The sequence below is a fragment of the Lampetra fluviatilis genome, chromosome 19, assembly GCF_964198595.1.
Source record: "Lampetra fluviatilis chromosome 19, kcLamFluv1.1, whole genome shotgun sequence".
Taxonomy (NCBI): Eukaryota; Metazoa; Chordata; class Hyperoartia; order Petromyzontiformes; family Petromyzontidae; genus Lampetra; species Lampetra fluviatilis.
Genome location: NC_136293.1, coordinates 1,327,278 through 1,347,998, shown reverse-complemented (window position 1 = coordinate 1,347,998; position 20,721 = coordinate 1,327,278). Strand labels below are relative to the sequence as shown.

The 20,721-nt window shown below is 46.1% G+C and overlaps 1 protein-coding gene across 3 annotated transcripts in view; it reads left to right on the top strand.

The window, feature by feature from the left end:
- Nucleotides 1-20,721, top strand: part of LOC144937540 (gamma-aminobutyric acid receptor subunit beta-3-like) — a 272,017-nt gene that overhangs the window by 212,900 nt on the left and 38,396 nt on the right. For all 3 annotated transcript variants that reach the window (XM_078864797.1, XM_078864796.1, XM_078864798.1), the window contains exon 6: nucleotides 16,533-16,670. In XM_078864797.1, the coding sequence (XP_078720923.1) occupies nucleotides 16,533-16,670 (138 nt within the window). The remainder of the gene's footprint in view (nucleotides 1-16,532; nucleotides 16,671-20,721) is intronic.

Sequence of the window (20,721 nt, the reverse complement as noted above, 5' to 3'; positions counted from 1 at the left end):
TCTGCCCCACCAGTTTTCCAGCAACTGACCTGAGGTTTTCCCCGAAAGTCGTCAGATTATTTTAAAAATATATGGTTAAACATGGTTGCGCTGGGTGGGACGCAATAGTATATATGAGTCTGTGTTAGATGTATTTTGTGTATGCACGTGGGCGTCACTGGAAAGCAATTGGACAGTGGTTCGCACAACTTGTTGCGATCCTGGGCTACCTGTGTGTTTATCCCATGCCATGCGCGTTCCTAGAACATGACGTTTGCTGGGCCTCCTCCTATGTCGAGCCTTTCCAGTGCCGTGAGTCCCTGGCACGGTGCGCAAACGTCAAAGGTAACCCACTTGGGGCGCAACCCGCGCCATCTCGCCGCGGTGGCGTACCAGCGGCCAAACGACGAGCGTCTCTTCTTCTCATTATTGCAGGTGCCACGGTACTGAAAGCGGTGGTTGATTTGCCAGTGGTTAAAATGAATTCCTTGACATTTTTTTTATAGTGGGGGGGGGGGGCATAAATGGGCAGCAAAGTGCTTCCCCCCCAACCCACAGCTATAGGCTGTCAGCCATTCTTGAATGCTTATTTAAATTATTTATTATGCAAAAAAAATTACGGGGTTATTCTCAGCTTTTTGCACAAAAGGTTTTAGTTGCTTGGTTACGACCCAAAAAAATGTCATTTTATGCCATTTTTTATGACTGCAAAGACGACTTAATTGGGATCCAATTAACTGGTCTGCCAATCCATCACCATTATTGAGGTCCATTGCAATAAATATATGAAAAAGGTTATAAATGTAAGGAAAGCTTCGTGGCAGTGCATGATACATGTGGAAGTTAAAGCGTCAAAAGTGATGATTTATTCATGGTCTTTTTGAAATGTATTATTGAGAATGCCAAAATAGGTAGTGTAACAAAAGGAGTAGAGGAGCAACAATTTAATGTTTTATAGACAACGCTATAGCAGTGCTTTTACAAAACACTGTGCAGCAGTAGCTTGTTGGCATGCCTGTGTGCAAGATGAGGATAAATTGTTCTTTATTTGGGATGGAAACATCATCGTGGGCAATACACTCGCCACACTGCCAGACAGCACTGCGCAATGCTCTAGTCCACACTGCCAGACTGCAATGCTCATGCTCTAGTCCACTCTGCCAGACTGCAATGCTCATGCTCTAGTCCACACTGCCAGACTGCAATGTACTCTTAGGTTTTTTCGGTAAAGTCACCTAGATTAAAAATTAAAATTAATAAAAGTAAAATAAAAAATCACGACGTTTCGGAGGCAACACAAGCTTCCGTCTTCAGGTGGAACCGTCACAGCACGATTGCTGTATCAAGTAAAGAGAAATTCCAAGAGACCCGACCTTGTATATATACTGGTTGAGGGGGGAGGAGCCAGGGTAGGCCCCTGGTTCTGAGTTTTTATTATGGTAAGGTTGGTGCGGCTGAGGCTGCGGTTCGGAATTAAGACATGTACATCGCGCCCTCAGGATGAACGGATACTCTGACCGCACCATCCGCCAAGCTGTTTCTCCCACCATACAGAAACAGCCACTTGAAACTCCGATCAAAACTATCACGTTGCCATACATAGCAGGCGTGACCAAAAAGATCTCCAAAATTCTAAACAAACATAAGATCCAAGTCCGATTCAGTACAGTACATGAAATCCGTGATCTAATTCCATCTATGAAAAATGTCATTCCTGACTTACAATACCCTGGAGACTACAAACTGAGTTGCAGCTGTGGTTATTGTTACATTGGAGAAATGAAACGTCATATCTCTGATCGTGTCCGCGAGCACAAGTCAGATCTGAAACACGGCAAAATTGAGTCTTCCGCCGTTGCCGATCATTGCTACAACGCTGTGGGCTCTCGAGATTGTCTTTTCCGAGACCAAGGTACTCTGCAAACCTCCTGGCTACCATCAAAGGTTTGTACACGAAGCCATCCAGATATACAAACACAGACATAATTTCAACCGTGATGATGGGTACAAACTGAGTAATCATTGGAAAGATGTTATTAACCATGCAAAAAAGATTTAACTACACATATTTGGACCATCTTATTTGACATGCCCTATTCTTTATTTACCGTACAGTTTACTGATAGACAGCCAGTTTTGTTTTATCATGTTTCGCTTCTTTTTTCACACACTGGTTTCCTGCTTTAAGTTTTACCCACCCAGCAACATAGCAAGGGGCTGTTTCTTCCTGACCTGCTTTTCTGCTTCTACCATCTACATAATAAAGGCCCAGTCCCATTAGCAGCAGCCGCACCTTAACAACTCTGGCACCTCCCAGCTCAACCAGTCTACGTAACAAAGGCTCAGTCCTAGCAGCAGCCTCAGCCGCACCAACCTTACCATAATAAAAAAAAACTCCGATCCAGGGGCCTACCCTGGCTCCTCCCCCCTCAACCAGTATATATACAAGGTCGGGTCTCTTGGAATTTCTCTTTACTTGATACAGCAAACAGTGCTGTGACGGTTCCACCTGAAGACGGAAGCTTGTGTTGCCTCCGAAACGTCGTGATTTTTTATTTTACTTTATGAATTTTATTTTTATTTTTTTACCTACATGACTTTACCGAAAAAATTTAAGAGTATGAATCCTTGCAGTCACGAAAGCTTCAAATCTAGAATCAGACTGCAATGCTCAATGCTCTAGTCCACACTGCCAAACTGCAATGCTCAATGCTCTAGTCCACGCTGCCAGACTGCAATGCTCATGCTCTAGTCCACACTGCCAGACTGCAATGCTCATGCTCTAGTCCACACTGCCAGACTGCAATGATCATGCTCTAGTCCACGCTGCCAGACTGCAATGCTCATGCTCTAGTCCACACTGCCAGACTGCAATGCTCATGCTCTAGTCCACATTGCCAGACTGCAATGCTCATGCTCTAGTCCACTCTGCCAGACTGCAATGCTCATGCTCTAGTCCACACTGCCAGACTGCAATGCTCATGCTCTAGTCCACTCTGCCAGACTGCAATGCTCATGCTCTAGTCCACACTGCCAGACTGCAATGCTCAATGCTCTAGTCCACACTGCCAGACTGCAATGCTCATGCTCTAGTCCACTCTGCCAGACTGCAATGCTCATGCTCTAGTCCACTCTGCTAGACTGCAATGCTCATGCTCTAGTCCACACTGCCAGACTGCAATGCTCAATGCTCTAGTCCACACTGCCAAACTGCAATGATCATGCTCTAGTCCACTCTGCCAGACTGCAATGCTCATGCTCTAGTCCACACTGCCAGACTGCAATGCTCATGCTCTAGTCCACACTGCCAGACTGCAATGCTCAATGCTCTAGTCCCCACTGCCAGACTGCAATGCTCATGCTCTAGTCCACTCTGCCAGACTGCAATGCTCATGCTCTAGTCCACACTGCCAGACTGCAATGCTCATGCTCTAGTCCACTCTGCCAGACTGCAATGCTCAATGCTCTAGTCCCCACTGCCAGACTGCAATGCTCATGCTCTAGTCCACACTGCCAGACTGCAATGCTCATGCTCTAGTCCACACTGCCAGACTGCAATGCTCATGCTCTAGTCCACTCTGCCAGACTGCAATGCTCATGCTCTTGTTCACTCTGCCAGACTGCAATGCTCAATGCTCTAGTCCACACTGCCAGACTGCAATGCTCATGCTCTAGTCCACACTGCCAGACTGCAATGATCATGCTCTAGTCCACACTGCCAAACTGCAATGCTCATGCTCTAGTCCACACTGCCAGACTGCAATGCTCATGCTCTAGTCCACACTGCCAGACTGCAATGCTCATGCTCTAGTCCACTCTGCCAGACTGCAATGCTCATGCTCTAGTCCACACTGCCAGACTGCAATGCTCAATGCTCTAGTCCACACTGCCAGACTGCAATGCTCATGCTCTAGTCCACTCTGCCAGACTGCAATGCTCATGCTCTAGTTCACTCTGCCAGACTGCAATGCTCATGCTCTAGTCCACTCTGCCAGACTGCAATGCTCGTTCTTACTTGGCCAGAACCAAACACGAAGCTTGTATTCAGTGTCACCCATGTTTTGATGATGGCGCTGATGGGAATGGATGGGGCGGGTATGGACTGTTGTCGGGGATTGCAGTGGTGGGGATGGTGGGGGCCTGTGTGTGGTGGAGACTGGACTGAAGGAGTCTTTGGGAAACTGATCTACAACATTGTACGGGACGTTTTTAGTCAATGTCTCAATAATATTTTGGTGTTCTGTTTTATAACAAAAAAAAATCACGTTAATCAGATAATCTTGTTTTGCAGTGTGTATTACAATTTTCAGTGCAATTATAATTTATCATGAAGTTTCGTAGCATACTGTAATTTACCATTTTATATTAAATTAGTTTATTCCTACAAATAATTCATATACAGTGTGTTTTAATTGACAAATGCCTACACATATTCTAAACATTTCCATGCAAACCGGAGTGGATTCCCCGTATCCAAATCAAGCACACAATTAAAGGCCACAACGTTCCCTAACCCACGATTATTCTAGCCCTGTAAAGACAGCCATGAATTTGTATTATTGTTGTTGTAATTGGGGTAGACGCCATGTCTGTTTGTATGTATGTATACAAGCCGCCGCTGTTGAGTAGAGGCCCCCGTGCCGGCCGGCCGGTCTTGTTAGCACGCACGCTGCCTCCACCAGCTTGCTTCGTCCGGATAAACAACACGGTTTCATTACTGCACCACACCCCCAGAGGCGACCTTTTGTCATTGGAGTAATGCATTTTCCTTGCCCAGAAACACAACTGTGCGGAAATGTAACATTTAAATGTTGACCATATAAACATACTGTATTTATGTTGTAACAAAAAAGAATATATTCTTATTTTATTTATTGTCCATTACCATCCCATTGCTGTGCGTGGGCCTCCCCCCGTGTCTGCGTGACTCTTCGGGATGTTGCTGCCTCTATCAAATGCGCTGTGCCGAAGTTTCTAATCTCATCCCACGTTCTCATATTCTGTCTTAATGTTGCCAGACGTCTCGTAGAGTAGTGGGTTGCTAAAATCGAGCCTTGTCGATACTATGCTACATGCCACCGTGTTGGCTATGTCACAACTCAAAAGTGGTCGAATGTGTTATAGAGTCCTGATATTAACATTTTAGGAGCTGACTATATTTTGCACATGATCACTATTTTTTCTGGAACTTAATGTCATGCGATGAGATGATATCGGCGATTGGAGCGACATATGTTGAAATAGCGGAAACTTCTAGTGGTGTGCGATGCTCACGAGAAATAAACTTCTCGCCATGATGTCTTCGGATGAGGAAGACAGTGGGAAAGTGATTCCCCAGACAGCTCCGGGGACTGCGACCCTGGAGAATTTTCCTGAGGCGGTCCTCCCAGCGGAACAGCAGCAGGAAACCGACGTCTCCGAGTTGGACATGAGAGTGCAAGAGCCGCGTCCAGACAGCTCCACCGCTGTTGGCTGCCGACCGTTCCATTCCCTGGCGACCACATTCAGATAAGCCCCTCCCCCCTCCCCCTTAACTTGTATTTAAGAGCTTGTCTCTTGGATTTTTCCTCACTTGATACAGTAAATTTAGCTGTGACGGTCCCACCTGAAGACGGAGACTTGTGTTGCCTCCGAAAAGTCGTGATTTATTATTATTTTTCTATTATTATTTTATTTATTTTATTTTTTTTCCTACGTGACTTTACCGAAAAAAACCTAAGAGTATGAATCCTTGCAGTCACGAAAGCTTCAAATCTAGAATGTTGATGCTGGCCCAAGAATTGAATGTTTTCCTGCCCGCCACGGAAGAGGATAACTTATCTTCACTCAAGGTTGTGCAATGCATTCAAGCACACTTTAACTTGTGACGGCAAGTTAGGGTGGCTGCTTGCGCAGGACTTTCGGAGAATACGGAGGTGCCTGAAGGCACAGAGTCCCCCCAAGTCTGTGCATCAGGAAAAGTGATACAGATCGGCGAGGGGAGCGAGACCAACGGCGTGGGACTCTTCTTCGTAGAAGGAGTGCTTCCTTAATCTGTTTTAAGTGTGGCCTGCTGAGTCACATCTCTAGGCGATGCCATGCCAACCAGGGGAATTCTCCACGACGGCGTCATCTTCCACCCTACCGACCTCCACTCCTCTGAGTCCACAGGCGAGTCGCGATGCATCACACACCCGGCCGTCACGGTAACCTCATGCATCTTGTTCGCGTGCCAGGTCAGATTAGTGTACTCCTCACCATGTTACAGAGCGTGAGAATCGGGTTTACACGGGTGGCAGATGGCCGCGGCATCCAGGTCAGTGGTCGGCGTTGGGGCATCATATCGCTGCAGCGGCGGGATCATCGGCAGTCTTTGGGATCGTGCAGGGTGTTGAGGTGCAGGTGCTCATTGATACAGGAGCATCCGCTACCATCATTTTGGAAATGATTTACAAGATCTTACTGCAGAATTCGAGTGATCTGAGTCCCGTGGGAAGACCGAGTTTTGCTGCTAATGGCGGCTCTTTGGGTATCATTGGCTAGTTTCAAAATAATTGGCTGTACCCTGTCTGTTAGGGACCGATGTTTTTGGGAGGATGCCCTTTAAGATCTTAGTAGATCAAGGGTGCATTGAGTTGCCTTCCGGCCACTGATTGGCTTTTTTTTTTCCCTGACTCGATTGTGTACGGCTAACGCTACGGTTCAAGCCCTAGTGAGGGAAACTGTTCAAATTCCCCCTGGTGCGCAGATGCTTGTACCCTTACAGCTGCGCAAGCAGCTCGACTAGGAAATCACTGTGGAGGGGTTTCTTTTAACGCCTTCGAACAAAGCAGCCTGGGGCCTTATGCTGGTCGGAGCGCAAACTATTGTTAGGAATGACCAGGAACCTTTTATCCAAGTCTGGGTGCCACAGTAATACAGGCGGGTACAGTCCTGGCTCACACGAGAGCCGCGTGTTGTGAGGGAACCAAAGTTGGGACTGCCCGAATCATAGCTGCAGTGAAGCGTGGAGGGAAGACAGACAATTCCTGGTTAAATGCGCTTTGCTCCGAAAACCCCGATTTATCTAGGGAACAGAGGGCCCAGTTGTGCGCACTTCTCAGATAATTTTCTGATGTCTTCAGTAAAGGGAAGTATGGCATGGGCCGCACGTCCCTGATGCATCACCACATTGATACGTGGAGCGAAAAAGAAGGACCATGTTCGACAGGTGGTCGACGAGATGTTGGCTGCAGATATCCTTTCCCCGTCCAACAGTCGTGGGGGGCTCCCATTGTCCTTGTTAAGAAGCAGGACGGGAGTTTTAGATTTTGCTGGATTTCTGAAAGCTTAATAAGGTTTCAATGGTGGATGCGAACTTGCTCCCACGAATGGACGACTCATTGGATGCCCTATCGGGTGTGCGATTCTTCTCCACCCTCGAATCGTTGTCGACATTCTGGCAGTTGCCTCTGGATGAGAGTTCAAAACCTAAGACTGCGTTTCGTGCACCCCAAGGGTTGTTTCAAATTAACTGCCTCCCGATGGGACTCTACTTGGCTCCAGCCATGTTCCAGAGACTCATGGAGTTGGTATTGTCAGGACTCTAATGGGATTCGTGTCTGATTTTTCTCGACGATGTGATTGTTTTTGGACGAACGTCCGAGGAACATTTACAGTGATTGCGAGCAGTTTTTGTCAAGATGCAGTCAGTTGATTTTAAGTTTAAGCCGCGGAAATGCCACCTCTTGAAAAGGTCGGTTCAGTACCTTGGGAATATCGTTAGCGAATCTGGGATAGCCACAGACCTGGACAAAATGGCATGTGTGCGCACATGACCAACTCCCACGTCGGTGGGTGAGGTGCGCAGCTTTGTAGGGTTCGCGTCCTGGAGTTCGCCACAATTGTGAAACATCTCCATGTTCTCACTGCAAAGGGTCACAAATTTTAGTGGGGGGCGGAGGCTGCATTTGTCACGCTGCATAACAGCCTGTTCAATGCGTCTCCCCTTCGGTACCCCGATTTTTAATTGCCGTTCATCCTGGACACGGACGCCAGCGCTGTACTATCTCAAGTTGTGAATGTGGTGGAGAGCGTGGTCGCTTATGGGAGTTAAGTACTGTCCCCCGCAGAGCAGCGCCACTGTGACGCGCCAAGAGTGACTGGCCATTGTTTATTTTGTGCAACAATACCGTCTGTACCTTTATTGTAGAAAATTCGGAATATGCACAGACCATGCTGCTCTCCAATATGCACTGCGGGTTGAACAGCCATCTGGGCAACTTCCTAGGTGGTTAGAGATCCTACAGGATTACTCATTTACAGTCGTCTATAGGAAAGGTGTCCACCACTGCAATGCAGATGCACTTTCGTGACTGCCGCCAAGAACCAGTGTGCATGTCTTACGGGTGCCGGGTGCTGTAAACCTGCGGAGGCAGGTTTATTGCACACTGTTATGGCGTCGGTGTATGTCCTACCACATAACATGGCCGACGCGTGTGATAGCACGATCGCTCTCGCACTCAAGGAGTGGGGGCGCCTCCAGGCAGAAGACGTCTCCTTGTTGAAATTGCGGCGCCGTGTCAGGAAGGCAGAGGGTGGAAAGGGGCGACAAGGAATGTCCCTGGTGGTCCCCAAAGAGGGACTGCTGATGAGGTGGGATGGGGAGATGCTGTGTCATGGCATCATTGTGCCAACTGCTCTGCGGAATAGAGTTATACGGGCTTCCCACGAAAGGTTGATGCACCTTGAGGTGCATAAAACATTGTCGACTCTCGGACTTGATTTCTTCTGGCCCAGGATGGTGGAAGATGTCTATAATGTGCTTAAGGGGTGTGTGGAATGCGCTCGCGCAAACCCCTACCGAGGGCAGGCCGACCACCATTGCAGTCTATTGGTGTGTCTTGGGTTAACGAACTCGTTGCACTCGATATCTTCGGGCCCTTCCCCACCACTGCGTGGGGTAATAAATATTTGCTGGTGGGGGTAGAGTACTTATCATGGTGGCCGGTGGCTTGGCTGCTGCCAGTCCAGTCGGCTGTGTCCATCACTTAAGCATTCCTTCATGAGTATGTGTTGGATAAGGGTGCCCCGGAACGCCTCCTTACAGACCACGGCGGAAAATTTTAATCGAAATTGTTGAAGGAGGTGTGTGATTTGTTGGGCACTAAGAACGTTCGGACTTTGCCCTACCACCCCCAGACTGATGGGATGGTGGAACATCTGCATAGGACCCTGACATGTATGTTGTGTCAGCAAGTTAATGAGGTGTAGTCCGACTGGGATTTGCATGTTCCGGGGGTTCTTGCAGCCTCTAGAATGGCCCCACATGCTTCTACCAGGATCTCACCGTTTTTCCTTATGTACAGGAGGCAACGGGACCCCCCCCATAGAAGTCCAATTGAATATGGAGCCAGATAAGAAGAAGGTTGCTATACTGGGCCTCATGCATGTTACCCTTAAGCGGTTGACGGAAGCACGGGAGGCATCCTGAGGGAATTCGGCCATGTGGCGAGCGGCTAATGAAAAGTTGGTGAGGCTTCGGTAATCTGAAACCAAATGGAAACTGGGGGATAAGGCTTGGCTGCACTGCCCCCAAGTGCCAGTGGGCACATACCCTACATTTCATAGACCATGGCTGGTGCTGTTTGTAGTGATTGAGGCTAGGAGACCCCAGTGTATCCGGATCCAGTTTTGTCGCAGGCATTGGTACGTACACCCATCACAGCTGAAACCGTATTTCCCGCCTTGCAGGATCCCTTCATCTCCACTACCCGAGGGCCGGGTTTATTATGCACTTCCGACGAGCTGGGATGTGCGACCGCGGAGGTTGTGCCTCAGCGGATATCTGTTCTTCCGCCCACAGGATCCCGGCACGTAACACCCGCGAAATCACCGGTTGAACCGACTGGAAGCCAGCCGAGGAGAGCGGAGTGGGCAGCATCCACTCCTCCTCCTGCTTTTCCTTCTTCCCAGAAGGGGCCGCGCTCATTAGGCCATCTACAAGTCATCCCCGGGACCCCCTGGGGAACCGCTCCTGCCGCACCTGGTCATCCGGTGACGAGGACCCGTTTGAAATCCATCTATTTTAAATAAACCACATGCAGTGTCCTATTTATCCCAATGCCGTCTGTCGGGGGTCGCATACACGAGCCGGATTGTGTTACCGGTTGAACTTGGTCCTTCCTGTGATCGTGGGTTGTGACACACTGATGGGTGTTGGGTGGTGTACATTGGGGGTTGGGTTCGTTATTCTATGTTCGTGGAAGTTGTTGTTCAAATCTTCTGTAATTGTACGTATTGTTCTTGTCGATGGATATTGTTTTTGTCGTTATTATTGGAATTTGTTGTTGGAGGTAGATCGTCCTGTTATTTAATGTATGGAGTTTTATAAGGGGGGGGGGGTGATGTAGTGACATAGAATGGGTCACTACGGTGCCTAGCCCCAGTTACTGATAGAGAGGGGAACAGGGAGTGTAGTAGCCCTCTCTGCCAGTAGAACATGTTTTTATTATTTTTATTATTATTTTATTTTTAAAAAATTAATCACATTTTTTTAAAAAATCTATGTGACTTTACCAAAAGAACCAAAGAATATTAATAGTGCATGCAATGTCATGGAACGGGTCCCTAGGGGGTGTAGTGCTGGTGGCTGGCAGAGAGGAGGCATCTGAGGACGTAGCAGACCCGGTTGGGTGGCAAGGGCACGTGATAAGCCAGGGTAAGGATGTGTGCCAAAGGTGACAGAAGGGACACGTGGGGTATGGCCCAGAACCTTCTGGTAGGTTCCAGAAGGTGGTGTGGCCAAGGACGGAGCCAGGCCACACTGGGGGGCATAAAAGGGAGGTCCCGATGCTGGGTCGGGGCTGTCTGCTGGAATGGAGTCCTCCGTGCTACCTCTTCCCCGGGTCTCGGTCTTCATGCTCGGCATAGTGGGTCAGGCAGTGTGCCGACTGTCCTGACCCGATTCATGTAGTTATCCCGTTGTGGTCCGTAGAATAAACGTATTGCCTCCTGAGTTAGTGTGTTTCTCTCAGTGAACCCACTACATAGACATGACTCAATCACCCCAGTGCTGTACCCGATACACCGAACCTTGACCTTATCCACCCGATGAGTATTTCGATGGTGTTGAAGGCGGTTGATAGATCAAGTCCATACTCTTAGTTCTTTCGGTAAAGTCACGTAGGTAAAAAATGAAATTAAAATTAATAAAAAAAAAGACTAAGGTGCTCTGCAAACCCTCTGGCTACCATCAAAGGTTTGTACACGAAGCCATTCAGATATACAAACACAGACATAATTTCAACCGTGATGATGGGTACAAACTTAGTAATCATTGGAAAGATGTTATTAATCATGTAAAAAAGATTTAACTACACATTTTTGGACCATCTTATCTGACAGGCACTATTTTACTTTACCGAGTGTTAACATCCCCAGCGTTTAACAGTACTCTCTTTATTGTCAGTCAACACTGGTATAAACATGGGCATTTTCGTTATTTTCTAGCATGTGCATCAACAGGTGCTTGTGCACAGGCATGTCCACGTACACTTGCATCCCGTGCTCTCTTTTAGCCCCCCCCCCCCCCGCTTCCAATACGTTATCATGTGCAACAACAGTGACTTGCGCACAAACACTTACACGTCGATGCCTACGAGCACCTCGTGCCCTCTTTTAGCCCCCCCCTTCCCGATACGTCCCATTCATTGGCTACCACATTCTGATAAACTCCCCCCCCCTCTCCTCCCCCTTAACTTGTATTTAAGAGCTTGCATCTTGAATCCCTGCCTCACTTGATGCAGCAAATCTGGCTGTGACGGTCCCACCTGATGACGGAGACTTGTGTTGCCTCCGAAACGTCGTGATTTTTATTCTATTTTTATTCATTTTAATTAAATTTTTTACCTACGTGACTTTACAGAAAGAACTAAGAGTATGAATCCTTGCAGTCACGAAAGCTTCAAATCTAGATGAAGTCCAACCAACGCTGCAGCGCACCGATCATCCATGAAGTTGTCGAACTCATCAGTGATCTTTAGTAGAGCCATCTCAGTATATGAACTCTCATTAATGGATTAGGCCAAACACCTTAATCTCGGACCACAGAGCTTGAGCAGCTGTTGGTGCTGGTTCTGGAACTTTCCTGATTATAACCAGGAAAATAATTATATGTGGTTTCCGATGCTTCTGAATCATTCTGTCTCTGGGAGTCAACAAAAAGTACACACGTAATAAATAAAAAATAATGTAATGCATACGCACAGCTGTACACCTCCGATTTCGCACCTCTGATTAGCATGGCCGGCTATGTATGGTGTGAAAGGAGTTCAACATACATACATTCATACAAAAAACCCGTGCTCTCTTCATGTAAACATGGACACTTCTGCTTCAGCGGACAAGGACACCAGTAATCTATGCTCCGTGCATTTTTATACCAGCTAAACACACACACACGCTCACAGTGCCCGCTCTAATTCAGGTCTGCAGATGCTAAGAAAATTCCTCGCAACAGAAACCTCCATACATGCAACACTCCTGTAAACGCAACACTCCTGTACACGCGACACTCCTATACACGCGTCACTCTGGTACACGCTTTGCTCCGGTAAACTTGTCACTCTGGTATAAACGACGCTCCAGTACATGCGATGCTCCGGTACATGATGCTCCGGTACACTCGTCACTCCAGTACACGCGTCGCTCGGGTCCATGCGACACATATCTGTGTTGTTATATCGAAGTGCCTGCTCTGTGCATAAGCACCTTGATAATCCCTGCTCTTGATGCACACCGGTGGCTGTTCTGTGCACAAACTCATGGACACCCCACCAGCTCCACAGACCTTGATTTTGTTTAGTCCAACCTGTTGGACTGACGAATCGGGCATCCCGATTCATCCTCTCATCACGGCCTTGTGCCATCAGTCGGGAGCTTGTCTTGCACAACATTTTCCGGAGTGATGTTTTTTTTTGTCACTTACAGATGTCAATTTGTATTGCCATCAAGCAAAATAATGGGGTTCCATTGTGTCGAAGTGGGGTCTCTACATATGCGAACTTCCCAGACCTAAATTTAGTAGCAGTGAGCATTGGTGATGGTACTCATCAATCCTAATAAGCATGAAATTGTTCTACCTTTGTCTCACTGCTGGCTGTCTGTTGCTCGCATGTTGCTGCTACATTTATTGATGGTTACTTACGACAAGATGGCCACAGTGCTATTCTTCAGGAACTGGTGGTTTTGCATAATGCACGAGACTGAGAGATTTTGTGTACACACCGTGAACGTTGTTAGCGTGTTGAAACCCGTCGCGGTCATTTCCATATGACATTTCTGGGTGCCGTGTAATTTTACACCATTTGGCTCCAGCTCGTTTTCAGCACAACCAACGTCAATTGCTGATGCACCTTAATGTTCGAAGCCATGCAGTGCACGTGTTCAGCCACTTTAGGCGGTATTCTTTGGTGATCGATGTGATTAATCGATTATTGTTACTTGGCAGACCTGCTCGTTACTAAAAAGATAAAACTATAATCTATTTTTATTTCTCTAAGGTAATGCCGACTGAGCTCTTTTTTCAGAAGGGACCTGGCCACAGATTATAGCTCAATGAAGTGGCTTATTACGTAGAAATTGATAACAGCCAAATACTCTAAAGGAATTTTTATTATAAACGTGGACCTGGATAAAAATCCACGGGATCACGGAAAAACATGCAAACTCCAAAAATACAGGCATCAGGCTCCAGATCGAACCCACGACCTCCTCCATACCAGGCAAGGTAGTTAACATCTCACCACCGTAGGTTTGTGTAGCATTCCACCTGAACTGGTCATGTTGGGCTTATTCCAACCTTTCTGCAATTACAACAATCTCAGCTCCACAAAACCCTGTGTCGTCCCATACATCGGTAAGCTTCACAGATGTGGCATTTGCCAATCTAACCCCGATTCTTATTTCTCCGTTGTGTCTACCATTGCTTGATATGTTACATCCCAGGCAGCAGAAATCGTGGGTCTGTTCTATCTCTATTCCCTTCCACACTCTAATGCCATAATTCCATAGTCCAATCTTCGTGACCCTAATCTTGTCTGCAATTGCGTCGAGTCATTCATATTCGCCGTTGAGCTGTCTGAAGTGGCAGGTGCTGATTTGCTGGTTGCTGCCAATGCTGGCGTTGCTCTTCTCATCACTCAGTCACGATATCAGCAGCTGGAGGAGACGACAAGATGCGGCCCTGACAAACATCTGCGGCAACTTGAAAAAAAAAACAGCTACCCTTGTTGAAATCCGGGTTTAACTGCGTGACGATGGCTGCCTTTGTGTAGACTGTTCATGCCCTCTACTGTGTTCCAAAGTGGAATCTCTATGTGCATTGTCAAAAAGCTTTCCAGAAATCAATTTTGTTGTTGTCTGCCATGTGATTGATTTCTCGATACTTTGTCGTCACGTGAGAATCTGTGTTCACAACGTGACCCTCCGAAGTGAATTCCTGTCTCGTTAGGTCTCGGTAACTGACCATGTTATATATCTTCTTGACCATCTCCACAGTAGAAACAAATTATAATGCCGTTCCACATTTAAGACCCAACAACACCCCTCCCCACATATCCCCGAAACCACTGGAAGGACTTCCGCCCTTTAGGTGGCGTCCAGCACAAATAATATACCTGGGGGTAATTATCCCTTCATCTCGTACGTCACCTATTTCGGAAGAAAAAATGTCCCCTTCCATTCTTCAGGAAATATCTACCTCACTGGAGGTACGTATGTTCAGACATTGCCCTTTCTTTTTTTCTAATAGGACGCGCTTAATGAAGAAGGTGGTCTTACCGAAGCTCCAATACCCACCCACATTCCCAAAGGCTTTCTTTCAAACGCTCCACTCGCATATTGCCTCATGCGTAGATGTGGAACAACAAAATATTCCGAATTTATGAAATCCCCTTACCTTATCCAGGAGTGAGGGGGGCATGGCCCTCCCCGATTTCTTGGAATACCACAAAGCAATTGCACTGCAGAACATAATGCACTTGATTCACCTATAAAATAAAATGGATAGGGAAGAGATGGGCAGGAGTGCTATGTGAGCCTCTGGTCACTTGCAGGGATTGCCTTCGGCCCTGTTAAAGATAGGCTGCGTGGTCTCAGGCCGATATTGACGGTCTCCAGCACCCTGGGGATATGCAGGGATAAGCAAATCTCCTTCCCCTCCTTAATGCAAAGACAGTGCCCTCTTTGGGGCAACCCATATTTGAAAATCAGAGGGCACAGGGATTAACTGGCCTGGTTGCAGAGCAACTGGCTTTGAAAGGATGGGGGACGTTTTGACCAAGGAAGGGAAGGTGAAATCGTTCCAGAAAATGCAGGCACATTATGGTGTTCCGCAGGCACACCTCTATAGATATCTTCAGATAAGAGGTGCCATCATTAAAGCTTCAAAAATTACTTTGACTATAGCTCTCACCGCATTGTGGATTGGCTTGTGGACAAAAAGCAAAAAAATACTAATTTGGTGGAGGCGTATCACCTAATTGACAATGGCGGAAGCCGAGTCAGACCCAAAACTATAAAGTTGTGGGAAAGGTTGCTGGGACAGGACATTCCCCACCAGAGATGGCCACAGATATGACGGGCCCCAGCGGCAGTACCCAGGTGGCCCCCATTGAAAATCATTCAGTTCAAGTTCATGCATTGGACCTCACTGTCCAATGACAGAGCCAAATCGTATAAAATCCTCCCCAGATCGCCCTAGGTGCCCGTAATGCATATTACAAACACACAGTACATACGCGCCTTCTGGACGTTCTCAGACATCTTGGAATGTTACCATGACATATCAGACTATAACCGGATTCGTGGTAAGCACCTCAGTCGACTCAATTCTGTGGGGCTTGACACCAAAGGGGGGAGTATCACGACATCAACATGCTCTGCTTCAAATGTTTTAAATTTGTGACAAGAAAGACAATCCTGGCGAATTGTAAAGCTCATGAAAGCCCTTGCTTGGGGTTTGTGGCGCAGAATTATCCTTGCCTTCAGGATTAGAACACCTGGGCTATACACTGCAAGGGAAGGAATCGCAGCATGAGGCGACATGGTCTCTGTCTACTGAACCCTGTGTGAGTGGTCGGAGTAATGGGGGCTGGGAGGGAGGCGGGATCTAGGACGTGGACACATTAACGTGAGAGCCTGGCAATCGTTGTTCCTAAGAGGGAGCAAGAAAAGTAGACCTAGACATATCATTCATGTTATTTTCAATGTATTGGTTACGTTATTTTCCCTTCCTCTCTTCCCTTTCTTTTCCTTCCCCGTGAATCTGCTGATTCCCATCGCTGGCCCAACTGTGGTACGGTTATGAACCCATAGTGTTCTTAACTGATCTCCGTTTTGAGGAGTTCTCTTCTGATTTCGTTATATACGTACGGTAAATGTGTTAGGTTTATTTTTTGGGCCTTTGAACTTGATAAAAAAAATATGTAGGTGGCAACCGACCTGTGGCCTTCATCACTTAGGAAGCAAACAGCAGCTGTAGCTACAGGCCTTTTTCAACATCTGTGGCTGCGTTTTGTGGGCGACCGCTGCAGATGGCTACACCATGGACGACATCGGCTTCTACTGGCGTGGAGGAGACGCGGCGGTGACGGGAGTGAGCGAGATTGAGCTGCCACAGTTCTCCATCATGGAGTTCCGTCTCGTCTCCACCCTCGTGGTGTTTGCCACAGGTGAGTAGTTCCCCACTCCAGCACCTGCGTCTCTAACCAGCACCCTTGTCTTGAAAGTGTAAAAAACGAGGCACATCTTAGTCAAGAGGTAAAAAACATAACGAGCCATGGGTCACCGTTTTCTGCTTCGTTATTTCAGCCTGTTATCTTGAATGAAGATGAGGTGTTTGGAAATACCCATCCTGGGCCATTCCTTTGCCTTCATCCTAACTGAAATGAAGTTAGATTCACACCACCTTGTCATCAACACTGGTATATAAGGATATATGATTGGCTGAAATTTTGGTGAGTGTTCCCTTATTATTCTATTTTTAGCTAAGTACTTTAGATTTATTCTCACATAAAGGCAGTGTGACTCAGAAAGGTAGTGAGTTTTTAGTTTGTATTTGTACTATGCAACCAACATGATCCATCACGTTTAACAATCTTGTTTGGATGATCGAAAGTGAGTGTTGACTGACACTAGTTCTGCCCATATTTACTTTGGGCTACAACCCTAAAGTGTACTCACATATTTTGGAGGTTGCTCAATGGCATAAATTTAACATTTGACCTTTAAACGTCAGAGCCAATTACTCGGTGACCTGCAATGTTGGCTAAAGAATTGTTCTTCAACTAACAATAAATAATGATCTTCCATTGTTTACTCAGGGAAGCCTTCCTTATATTTTTACACTTTTCAGGAGTATCCCTTCTGCTGGGCATGTTTGATCAGTTTCTCTATTGAGTGTGTATGAGTGTAGCAGTTAGCACGTTGCGCTACGAACCTGGCTACCCGAGTTAAATTCCCGCTTACGGCCAACATCAGTGATAATTATCTTAACCGGTCTTGGGCTTCCTCTAGGTCGACACAGCCTCAAATGAGTACCTGGTGTGATGTGTGAAACATCACCACTGGGGTGACAAAGGCGGACGGGCGTGTCGTGCCAGATTCTCAACCCATAGTGTGTTGTGCTGGCCTTCATAGATGCTCTCTAACAGCACTCGCCCCAAGAGTCTGTGAAGGCTATACAGAGGATCTGTGTTTCTGTGTGTGAGTATAGAAATCCCATATGTTATAAATTTCTTACAGGTAACCTCTAAACACGTTTTCTCTACAGGATTCTCATTGCCTTCCTGGTGCGTGCCCAAGGTCAGCGCTAGGGGGATCTGGGGTGGACCCTGCTCCACCAAATGTCCCTTTGGGCCACTCAAGGTCACTGCCCTTAGCGGTGAATCACCATTACGGTGTGCCCCCACCCCACAATTGCGGGAGGAGCAGGAAGTGGCTCGTGGGTGTCGACGCAATGACTTGTGTTACTCTATTATGACGGGAGCATCGTGATAGATATTGGCTTTGATTATGTTTCTCTTTTCTATTTTTATTTATCTTCTTGGTTCTTTCGGTAAAGTCACGTAGAAGGGAAGTAATAAAATAATAAAGATAAAACATAATAAAATAATTCTCACGACGTTTCGGCCACAACGCAAGCATCCGTCCTCAGGTGAAACCAGGTCTGTCGAGGCGACAGCGTCTGAATGAAACAGCACACGTGCTTGGAGCATATATAAGCTGGGTTGGAAGGGGGGGGGAAAGGGCGTCTTGACAAAATAATTTGCATATCAAGAGGAATTTAGCATATTTATGGGAAATGCAGGTATGTGATTAGTACTACTTATGTCCGTGAATTATGCAGGATTAGCAGCATCCAAGGGAGGGGATATGGGAAATGCAGGTATGTGAATTAGTGCTACTTTGCCCGTGCATTATGCAGGATTAGCAGCATCACAGGGAGGGGATAGGGGTAGCATTAATAAAGGGAAGAAGTGTTAATAGTATGTAGCTGCAGTAACTAAAACCACCACGTAAACAACTAAAGTATAAACTACATAGGATCATCATTATACTAAATATACTCTACAATAAGCTGAGTTACTATGGCAGTATATAGTACGGTGTAGACTCGTGTGATGTAAGAGAATAAAGTTTAGATAGAAGCATATTATATTTTTTACGGCATAGAATTGTAATGTATTACTTACTGTTAGTAACTCAGCTTATTGTAGAGTATATTTAGTATAATGATGATACTATGTAGTTTATACTTTAGTTGTTTACGTGGTGGTTTTAGTTACTGCAGCTACATACTATTAACACTTCTTCCCTTTATTAATGCTACCCCTATCCCCTCTCTGTGATGCTGCTAATCCTGCATAATGCACGGGCAAAGTAGCACTAATTCACATACCTGCATTTCCCATATCCCCTCCCTTGGATGCTGCTAATCCTGCATAATGCACGGACATAAGTAGTACTAATCACATACCTGCATTTCTCATAAATATGCTAAATTTCTCTTTATATGCAAATTATTTTGTCAAGACGCCCTTTCCCCCCCCCTTCCAACCCAGCTTAAATATATGCTCCAAGCACGTGTGCTGTTTCATTCAGACGCTGTCGCCTCGACAGACCTGGTTTCACCTGAGGACGGCTGCTTGCGTTGTGGCCGAAACGTCGTGAGAATTATTTTATTATGTTTTATTTGTATTATTTTATTACTTCCCTTCTACGTGACTTTACCGAAAGAACCAAGAAGATGAATCCCTACAGTCACGAAAGCTTTAAATCGAAATATTTTTATTTACTCAATGTTCTGGTCCATGCCTCAACGATGCTTAAATTAAAGTAATTGCTTAACAGTTTTTTTTTATAAGGTAGAGTTACTTAGAAAATATTTTAATAAGCTCCGTTGGCTTTGCCTAATGTGGAGTCATTCTAAGTGCGAGTGCTAGTGACTGGATACATTCACAGCCGAGGGGGGCTCCAGTGGATAGGGATACATTTTCAGTTCCCAAAAGGCCTGTGGAAATATCACTGAGCCTGACATCAGCACATCAGGTCTCATGGGGCTGACATAAAATATCTCAAAGTTGAAATGTGCCCTGGCTGCTACAAATTCGCAATGCTTAGACTGCGAAACCCGGGGGTGAAAAACAATTTTGGTAAAAATGGTAACTTTCCTTTTTTCACATTTGCATGTCTGAAAGTTGCAGTTTTTTTAAAGGCAATGTTATATAGCTCCAATGGCAATTAACACGTAGTGGCAAATCATTTGCATTAACTCTGCATTCCCATTTTTACACGGACAAAGATGTGTTGTTTTATTTATAGACCTGTACCGTTGTACAGGAATGTCATTGAAGCCTATACGACCGCACTTGCGTGGGCTTTTTGGAGATCCACTGCTGAATGAGGGCCTCACTACACCGTGCGGTTTGCAGGATATATTTTACCACATGTCAGCTTGTTGGGTAGTATTTGTTGGAGAAGGCAGGGAGGATAGATATGGGAACATTGAGTATAGTACAACAATGGAGTTTTAACCGCACTGCCCTCGACTGCCCAGACCTTATCGTTCTGCAGCCCTCCAATGACAACTTGTTTGTGCAAGGTGATTGCCGATCCAAACATCCTCCAGGCTCAATACTGCTTGGCAACATAAACATGATGAATACAAAATATCTCGGACAAAAAGTGGATTTTAAGGAACATACAAGATAGGGTCACAATTGCTTGATGAAAATCATATTGGTATTTGACAACATTACAGGATATGTGTACAAACGTAGTCGCTGGCTGACAAGCCAGCCATTGCAAAAAGGCTACATGTCGGTAAACGAGCGATGAAAAAAAGAAGCATCAGGAACAAAACAAGGACAGAGAGAATCAGAAACACATCATAGGATGCAGAACACAGGTGACAGAGCTCATTATCAGGCCAAAACTGTTCAAATGGAAATACAGAAGGTCCAATTTAAATGCGTAGCTTTCATCGAAATGCTCACGTTACATCCAGTTACAAAACTACTCGATAAGATGATGGGCAAACTTCACAAGTATAGCCCTCCTTAAGCTGAGTTTTGAGGCTCAGTTAATGGTTTTCTCAAGCACTTGCATAATATTGTATCATATTGTAACTCAATGTTGCAGCTTGAAGATGTGCTCGTGCAGCAGGAAGGCTGAAACAGTATTTGTAATTTTATCTTAAAACGTGCACATGTATATATTACA